The sequence below is a fragment of the Fukomys damarensis genome, unplaced genomic scaffold (genome assembly GCF_012274545.1).
Source record: "Fukomys damarensis isolate Sample0158 unplaced genomic scaffold, DMR_v1.0_HiC HiC_scaffold_23, whole genome shotgun sequence".
Taxonomy (NCBI): Eukaryota; Metazoa; Chordata; class Mammalia; order Rodentia; family Bathyergidae; genus Fukomys; species Fukomys damarensis.
Window position 1 is genome coordinate 32,707,801 of NW_022900935.1, and position 8,425 is coordinate 32,716,225.

The 8,425-nt window shown below is 57.0% G+C and overlaps 1 protein-coding gene across 1 annotated transcript in view; it reads right to left on the reverse strand.

Annotated features, from left to right (window-relative positions):
• The window catches only part of Ttc22 (tetratricopeptide repeat domain 22), a 5,706-nt gene extending 614 nt beyond the window's left edge, over window positions 1-5,092 (reverse strand). The window contains exons 1-7 of the mRNA XM_033767382.1: window positions 3,986-5,092; window positions 3,736-3,791; window positions 3,511-3,626; window positions 3,277-3,395; window positions 2,590-2,751; window positions 683-835; window positions 4-101 (exon numbers count right to left, since the gene is read on the reverse strand). Of these exons, the coding sequence (XP_033623273.1) occupies window positions 4-101; window positions 683-835; window positions 2,590-2,751; window positions 3,277-3,395; window positions 3,511-3,626; window positions 3,736-3,791; window positions 3,986-3,988 (707 nt within the window). The 5' untranslated portion in view covers window positions 3,989-5,092. The remainder of the gene's footprint in view (window positions 1-3; window positions 102-682; window positions 836-2,589; window positions 2,752-3,276; window positions 3,396-3,510; window positions 3,627-3,735; window positions 3,792-3,985) is intronic.
• Window positions 5,093-8,425: the final 3,333 nt, after the last annotated feature.

Consider the following 8,425-nt stretch of genomic DNA (forward strand, 5'->3'; position numbering starts at 1 on the left):
GACTCTCCGGCCTTGGCCAGGAAGACCAGCGCCTGGTTGAGTGCCGCCTCGTCCACCGCCAGCAGCTCCTGCACGGCGTCCACTCCCATGTAATAGTAGACCTGGTGTGGGGAGGGGGGTGGCGCGGGCTGAGGCTCCAAGTCGCCACCCCTGTCGTTAGTCCCCAAGCCTGCATTCATGCAGCCACCCCCTCCTCTGTGCAGGATTAACTGTACATCGTGTTTCTGGACGCTGGAAAGAGACAGTACTGGTATTTGAGGTCCAGCGCCTCCACTCCTAGACATATAACCTCCAGGGGGTCTACTTCCGCCCCTCAGTGACCTAATACCTAAATTAGATATTACCACCCACCCCCACCCCCAGCACAGGTGGCACTTCTGGATAGAATACAGCTCTTTAGGACCAGGGATTTAGCTCAGTGGCACTGCATCTGCCTTGCAAGCACAAGGTCCTGAGTACAATCTCCCGTACCCCGCCAAAAAAAGAATACAGCTCTTTACTTACCAAGTGCTCAGAGCACCTGGCCTCCTCTACTCCTCCACACATTGCTGCATTTCCTTCCCCCCAGAGGCTGGGGGAGCTGCACCCCATTCCTGTCAGGGCCTTCGATGCCCCACCTCTGCCTGACAGGTCAATGCGTTCTTCGTGAGCCCTCTGACAGCCAGGCCGCTCAGCTGCTTACCTGGCCAATGTCCAGGTAGGTCCTGAGGCCCGGGCACACCCTGACCACTCGCTCAAGATCAGCCTTGGCTTGGGCCAGGTGGCCCCGATCGGGCATGCCTCCAAGCCCTGCCTTGGCCCGCTCCAGATCTCGCAGGTAGGCTGTGGTGTGGATCTGCTGCGACAGAGGGCCAGCTCAGGGAAGTTGCTCCAGGTGGGGCTGCCACCTCTGCCCTGCCCTAACCCAAGCCAATTTATTCCTCGGCAGCAAACAGGGACAGAGTGACACAACAGAAACCCTCACCTTCGTGGGTCTTGTACTTCAGTGGGAAGAGTGCCAGTGAACGCGACAGATAGGGAAACAGTACATGGGGGCTGACTGGTGTTAAGAATAACAGAAAAGGAAAGAACAAGAACAAAGTACTGGAAGGGAATTGCTGATATTGTCAGTGAGATGGACTCTAGAGGCTGCCTTGTTTTGGAGACAAAATCTTGCTTGCCTCAAATTTGCGATCTTCCTGCCTCCTGACCAGCTGGGATGACAAGCATATACCACAAGGCCTGGGTCAGAACTGCCAGTTTTGGTCAGCCCTGCAGGAAGTTAGAGAGGAGACGAATCGGAGATCTCTGGGAGAGGAACACTGTGGGCAGAGGCAGTGCTGGGAGAGAGAGACGTGGGCAGAGCTAGCGGGTGGAGTATCGTATGCGCATGCCTCCCTCCTCTATTCCTCCTCCTCCGACCATGCGAGGGGTGAGCCTGACCTTTGGAGCCACAGGGGAGAATAAGGCTAGGGTTCCTGCTCCCTGTGGAAGTTACAGATAGCATGGGTCTGGCTGCTTCAAGGGATTTTTGTGAAGGTTCTAGCAGACCATGCGTGAGAGGGAGGTTTTGGTGAAGTGCAGAGTTCCATAAGTGTTTTATGGTTTACTAGTATAATTAGTATTTTTATCATAACGATCACCAATCAGCGATAGTAAAGGAGTTTCCTGCCCTATACCTATTGGCAAAATAATCTGCTGAGACTAAGGACGGACCAGCTTTGCCACTAGGTTGTGCGAAAGGCAGTGGAGAAGACAGGGAAAGGCACGACGTGCTAGCTTGGAGCACAGTCAGCACGGAGCCCCAGGTCTGCCCCAGGCAGATGGGCTCCATGGGGCTCCAGGCAGATCCTGGCGGGCAGGGCAGGAGGGAGGCAGTGCTCTCCTGAGTGTGTAACTCAGGGCAGGGCCGAGTGGCTGTAGCCAGCAGTTCATCAGCTAAAGATTTACCTGGTAACAGCCATCAGCCGCCTACAAATTCTCAGGGTGTACGTGATGCTGGGTTTTACACACACAACCCCACAACTCTCCTGAAAACTCCCAAGGGAGGGACACTCACTCCAGACCACAGATAAAGAAACAGAGGCTCTGACTTTGGGCGAGAGCACTTTGGCAAGGTCCCCTAACACATGAGTGGTGGCGTGGGGTTTGGACAGAGGCTGCCTGGGGGAGGCCAGAGCTCGGTGCACGACATTAATGCGCTGTGTGTGCAGTGCTGCATGTCCCTCCCATGCCTAGGCGCTGACTTCAGTGTGACCTCAGGAAGCCTCTGACACCACCTAAGGTAGCTGCGATTAGCCACGTCTTAGATTGGGGAAATGAGGTTCGGAGGGGTAGGTGGCCTGCAACAGGTTTCCAGCAATGGGTAGAGAAGCCAGATCTCAACTTTGGTCAATCTGACTCCACGGGGCTAAGCCAGAATCTCCTGGTGGCTCCGGCCAGGCGCTGAGTTAGAGACCCCTACAGTGGGAACGGCGCCTGCATCTCTGCGCGCCTGGATGAGCCCTCTGCTCCCTCCCACCAGGAAGGCTCCGGGGTCTCTGGGCTCTGGGGTCCGGGTCTTGGCCCTGGTCTTTGGTCTCGGGATCGGGGTGCTGCAGGGAGACCCACCTTGGCCCTTGTGCAGTATGCCTGCCAGTTGAGCTCTGGGTCTCCTAGGACATCCAGGGCCATGTTACAGGTTCCAATGGCCATGTCTTGCTTTCCTAGGAAGTGGAAGATTTTGGCCAGGCGATTGAGGATGGGAGGTTGGTCCTTGGCAATCTCGATGGCCTGGGTAAGTAAGGAAAGGGGTGAGAATGTGCTTTGTGTCTGCTGACTCGCACGATGGCACCCAGTGCCTTGGGGCGAACCCCCTGGCACCACCGTGGTCACAGTCATGCCCAGCAGACCTTTCTAGGGCCCGTGACCCTCCCGTCAGTTATGCCCCCAGCTCCGTCTGGGTCAGGTGAGGGAAGGACCTACCTCTTCCAGGCTCATAGGGCTTCCAGCAGGGCTGCTGTACTCCCTAGTGGGACCCATTGCTGCCTGTTCTAAGTGACTTGCCTTAGGGTCCCAGCTGTGGGCAGAGTGGGCAGTGAGGCCCCAGCTACACCCACCTTCGGTCCACTCTGACTTGGGTCCACTCAGGGGGCCGGCTGCTCACATGGGGAGGGTCTTGGTGTTAGGCAAAGAGGAAGTACCACAAGAAGAGCTTCCGACTGAGGAGGGGATGGAGACAGAGCCTCCGATCCTGGGCTGGCCGCATGGTGTGGGAGGACGCCAGTCTTCAGAGTGGGGGTGGCTGGGGACACATACCTTGCCAAAGCAGTCCAGGGGGTCAGTCCCCGAGTACCCGCAGTCGTGGACGCCCATGGGGGTGGTGGAGAAGGTGTCCTTCCTCTCCAGCAGCATCCCGAGGTAGCACCAGGCCAGAGCTGGGAGAGGAGGAGCCGGAGGATGGCCGGGGCCAGCTCCACTCTCAGCATCAGCCCCCACGAGGACAAGGCAGGGACAGCAGCACGAAACCATGGATAACCCTGGAGGCCCTACCTCGCTGGCAGGCATCTGAGGACTTGAGGACTTGGCGGAGCAGAGCCAGCGTGCGGTTGAAGGCAGGCAGCCTCTTCCGCTCCTCACTGCCCAACTCCAGGAAGATACCGTCCAGCCTGCACCAGGACAGGGCCGTGGCCTCAGCCCCTCCTCACTCTGTCCCACCCCCTGCTCACAGGGCCACACCTGTGTCCCCTCCCCTGTCCCCGCCATGCCCAGCCTGACCTGATGAAGAGCGTTGCCATGGTGAAGTACCAGCCTCTTTTCTCCTCCGAGGGGACCTAGGGAAGCAGAGAGCAGCATTGTGCTGTTATGGAGGTGCTCTGGCCCTTGTTCAGCAGTGCCAGAGCTCTTCCTGAGCCCGAGAGGGAGCAGGGTTGGGAGCGAGGCTTTGGTCTCAGACACCCTGGCTACAGGCCCAGCTCCACCATTGTCTGGCTGGGCATGGCTGGGCAAGTTACTTAGCTTCTCTGACCATGGAGGATCCGATGTGAGCTGGGAGCCCCAGGTCTCAGGGAGCAGGTGTGGGACGCCTCTCCCCCGCTGCAGAGGCTCTGCTCCCCACCCGGGCCTCGTGCTCCATGGGCCTCCTTTGCTGTCCAGCACCACCACCTCTCTGCCCTTCCCGGGCAAGCCCCCCTGGGCACACTGAGTGAACCCAGCTCTGCTGAAGCCTGGGCCCCCTGAACCGTTTTCCCATTATTATTCTTGCCAACCTTGCTGTGCATTTAGACCAACTTGGGTAGCAGATAAAATATTTATGCTGTTATTTATGGAAGTAGCTACTCCTGCCTCGGGAAGGAATTTTAATGAAAACCAATAAAACCCCCAGTGCATATCGACAGCTCTGCCTGGGGCTCCAGCCCTTCCCTGCACCCTCATCTCTGGGGGATCTGCTGCATGCCCTGCCCCCTCTGGACCCCCTCACCGCTCCACCCACCCCTGCAGCAAGCAGCTCAGCCAGTTCCTGAGCCCCTCTGTACATGGCCCTGGGGGTGGCTGAGAATGAGGCTTTGAGAGGAGCTTGCCAGTCGCTGGGGAAAACAGACCCAGGCATCAGTCCCTCCACTTGATGTGTGCTGCACACCCATCGCCTTGACCTCACAACAGACTGAACAGATGGAGCCCAAGGCAGAGTCCCCTGAGTCCAGGTGACTTGCCCGGGGTCACCCAGCTTGAGTATGAGCAGGAATTGAATACTGTTTGGCTCCTTAGCTTGCGTGCGCTTCATTACACCCGGCTGCCAAGAACTGCAGGAGGAGGCAAAGTCTGCTCAAGGTCACAGGAGGGAAGCCCACCCAGAGTCCGCAGGATGGACGGGCCAGTCCCAGCCAGGGGGGTCGGTTTCAGGTGGATCCTGAGCAAGCAGTGGCACTTCAGAGGCTGGGCTAGGGACCAGGGCATCCCAGGTAGAGGTTTGGCAGGAGCAGAGGCCTGGGGACGAGGGGACGGCTGCCTGGTGGGTATAGAGTGGTAATTTGTGAAAGGGGTTGGGGAGCTGACACTGGCCCGGGAGACCCTGGGTGGACTCGGAGGGAGGGGCCTTGTGTGACAGATCTACTGAGCGCTGCAGCTGCCCAAAAGGCCCTGCTGGCTGCATTTCGCCGCAGCCCTCCACCAACCCCGCCGTTCTCCAGTGTGGCCCTGAGCTGAGCAGTGAGGACAGGAGAGGGAAGGTAGGTCCCCTCTTGAAAGGCCGTGATCTGGCAGGAACGACAGATCCAAGACACACAGAAGAGCCATCTGGAAGTTCCCAATCTGGAAATTCTCCAAGGCTTCCCAGTGGAGGAGGCGTCAGAGCTGGGGCTGCCCAGCTGGACCTGGATCTATGGGACCCCTTCTGCCGGCCACACTGGCCAAAGACCGTGACATGATGTCGAGACCTGGGGTGCCTGAGCCTCCTGCTGTCAGTGACCCAACACTTCCTGCTGCAGCTTTGCGGCTGGCTACACAGTCACGGCGGGGAGGAGGAGGACCTCCGCCCACCCCTGCTCCTGACAAGGCAGAGGCCTCAGTGGGAGCAGGTGGAGTGCAGAGGTGGCGGCCCTGGGGACGAGGTATCCCTGAGCCCCAAAGAGGAGAGGCCAGGCTTTTGGGAGCTCTGAGTGCAGGGCCCGAGGTGGAGGGTGGAGCTGAGCAGGATCAGGGCTGCCCAGGCAGCTGCTTTGTCCACTGTGACTACTTCAGCACCCCAGGACACAGCGCGTCTCGCCTCACCCCAGTCCTGGCTCTCCAAGGCTGAAGGTCCCTGTGGGGCCCCAGGTGCCTTTCTTTCCCCACAAGTCCCTGTGCTGGAGCCATGTGCCATCTTCAGGGCTGCTGGTGCATAGCTGCCCCCTTGTTTGGTATTCAGCCCAGCAGAAACTAAGTTGTGTGACCAAAACACACAGTGCAGGGCAGCTGGGATTTAAGCTTGTGCCTCTGTGGTCCTTGTGGTGAGGTTCCTGGTCTACAACACAGTTATCAACCCCCAAATTATGTGACTGAAGACAATGAGACTAGACAGGTGACTTGCCCAACGTCTCTCATTGGGTTCAGGGCATCAGGGTTTACCTTTGGTCCTGCTACCTCTCTGTTCAGTGTCCGTATCCTTGAGTAGCAGAGCTGACTGCTTTTTCACTGATGGCAATAGCGCCACCTGGTGGCAGCATGCTAAATTGCGGGGGCAATTCCTAGGGTTTAACTTCACCTCAACTCAAAGACCAAGTTTGATTTTTTAAAAATGTGGTGGCACCTATAATCCCAGCACTCTGGGAAGCTGAGGCAGGAGGATGCCAAGTTTGAGCCAGCCTGAGAAACTTAGCAATTTAGTGAGATATTGTCTTTAAAAAAAGGGCTGGGGATGCAGCTCAGTGCAGAAGCCCTGGGTTCAGTCCTGGGTGCTGGGGGTGGGGGTGAAGGAGTAGCAGTGTCATCAGTGTGACAGGTTCTAAACCTGGTCGGCAGTTCCTCAGAGAGTGACGTCTGCAGTTGGGGCCAGCGTGTGTGAGGTGGAGTCAAACAGGATGAGCAGATGGATTTGGAGGCCTCAGCATGCTGGGTTTTAATCTTCCGTCCCTGCCTGACGTGAAGCTGGTGGAGGCTTTCACTGTGGGGGCAACCTGGCCTGAAAACAGGCTGTCTGTAAAAATCCTTCTAGTTCTCACAGAGGCAGCCGCTGAAGCTGTTACCTGGGGCAACCTGGCAAGTCCTGGAGCTTTGCCTTACACGGGCTTCTGCTGCCCTCCCTCCCTCCGGCCGGGAGAATGAAGTTGCCATGAAACCTGTACAGGCATGGAGCGCCTGGGTGCCACCGTGTGTGGGGCACAGAGGCCTGGGTGGAGGCTCACATCCCGGGGTCCGCTGCCCAGTCTGGGCAAGCTGCCCAGCACCTCCCCACCGTCGCTGTGGCCCAAATGTGGTCTTGGGTCTGGGTGCCAGCTGGCAGGAGGTCTGGGGGAGGGGCCCCGGACGAGGCCATGCTGACTTCCAGGGAAACCTGTAACCCGGGTCCTGGCTGCAGTGAGTGTGAGGGGCACATCCAGGAAGGGGCTCAGAGCAGCTCCCGGCTCTCTGAGGCCCTTGCCCTTCCCGTCCTCATTTCACAGACGGGGACACGGAGGGAGAAACAATCAGAAACTTGCCTGCTCAACCTGGCATTTCAGCCCAGGTCTGTTTAGCTTAAGCCCTTTCTTCCTATAACATCTAGAGCTGGTGTGTGTTCAGCGTGACCACTCACGTGGTCTGTTGTGATCTGCAAAGTGAGTGTCATTACCCTTTTGAAACAAATGGGGAAACTGAGGCACTATGAAGTCCTCAAAGACACTGGGACTGAAACCCGCGCATGGTGCTCTTGTTTCTATGCTAATAATAGCCATTAAAAAAATCTTTTTTTTTTGAGAAAAGGTCTCACTATGCAGTTCAGACTCCCTTTGAATTGGTGTGTTGCCCAGGTGACTTTGAACTCACAGCGATCCTCCTGCCTCAGCCTCCTGAGTCCTGGGATTACAGGTGTGTACCAACATGCCTGGCAATAATAGCAAATTTTATTGAGCACTTACTATACACTAGGTACATCATTTATAAGTGTTGACCTGCTAGACCCTCAAGGGCTACCTATGAGGTAGGGACTATTGTTATCTGATTTTACAGAGGAGGCAGCTCTGGTACCTATGGTCAGCTGGTTTCCAGAGTGACACAGGTAGAAGGAAACAGACCTTGAACCAGCAGTCTAGCTCCAGGGTCAGAGAACCTAGCTACCCCAGATTAGTGGTTCTCAAAGTGTGGGCCTCTACCACAGGCCTGGGCCTCGCCTGGGAATTTGATAGAAATGCAGATTCTTGACGGGCTGACTCACACTCTGAGGGTGGGGGCTCAGCAGGCTGCCTGATGACAGGCCCTGAGCTGAGGTTGCCACACGCTGGACCAGCAGGGAGAAGGGTAAGAAGAGGTAAGAAGGGGCTAGCAGCTGCCTCGCTTTTTAATGATTCAGAAAATCCAAAACTGCAGTGCTAGGGAACCCTGAAGATGGAGATGCTACTCCTGGGTGGGTAAGTGACAAAGGCTGGCACCCTGGCAGGAATTGTGAGACAGGCTAAGTCCTTCCAGAGCAGGTGCACGATGGCAGGGACATTGAAAGGTGGCCCCAGGAGAAGGGCTTCGGGAGGCCTGGCTTTTACCAACCTGGGGTTTGCACATCTATGTGCAGCTGAATGGGCTGTGGAGACACCTTGTTGGTTCTTTTTTTGGTACCGGGGATCAAACTCGGGTCCTTGTGCTTGTGAGGCAGGCGCCAGAACCACTGAGCTAAATCCCCGGCTCACCTTGTTGGTTCGTAGGGAAAGTATTTATTTGCCCTGCAGCCTGAACTTTGCCCTCATGGCTGCACCCTGCATTGTGGAGTGGGTTCCTGAGAGCTGACTAATTCTCTCCCAAC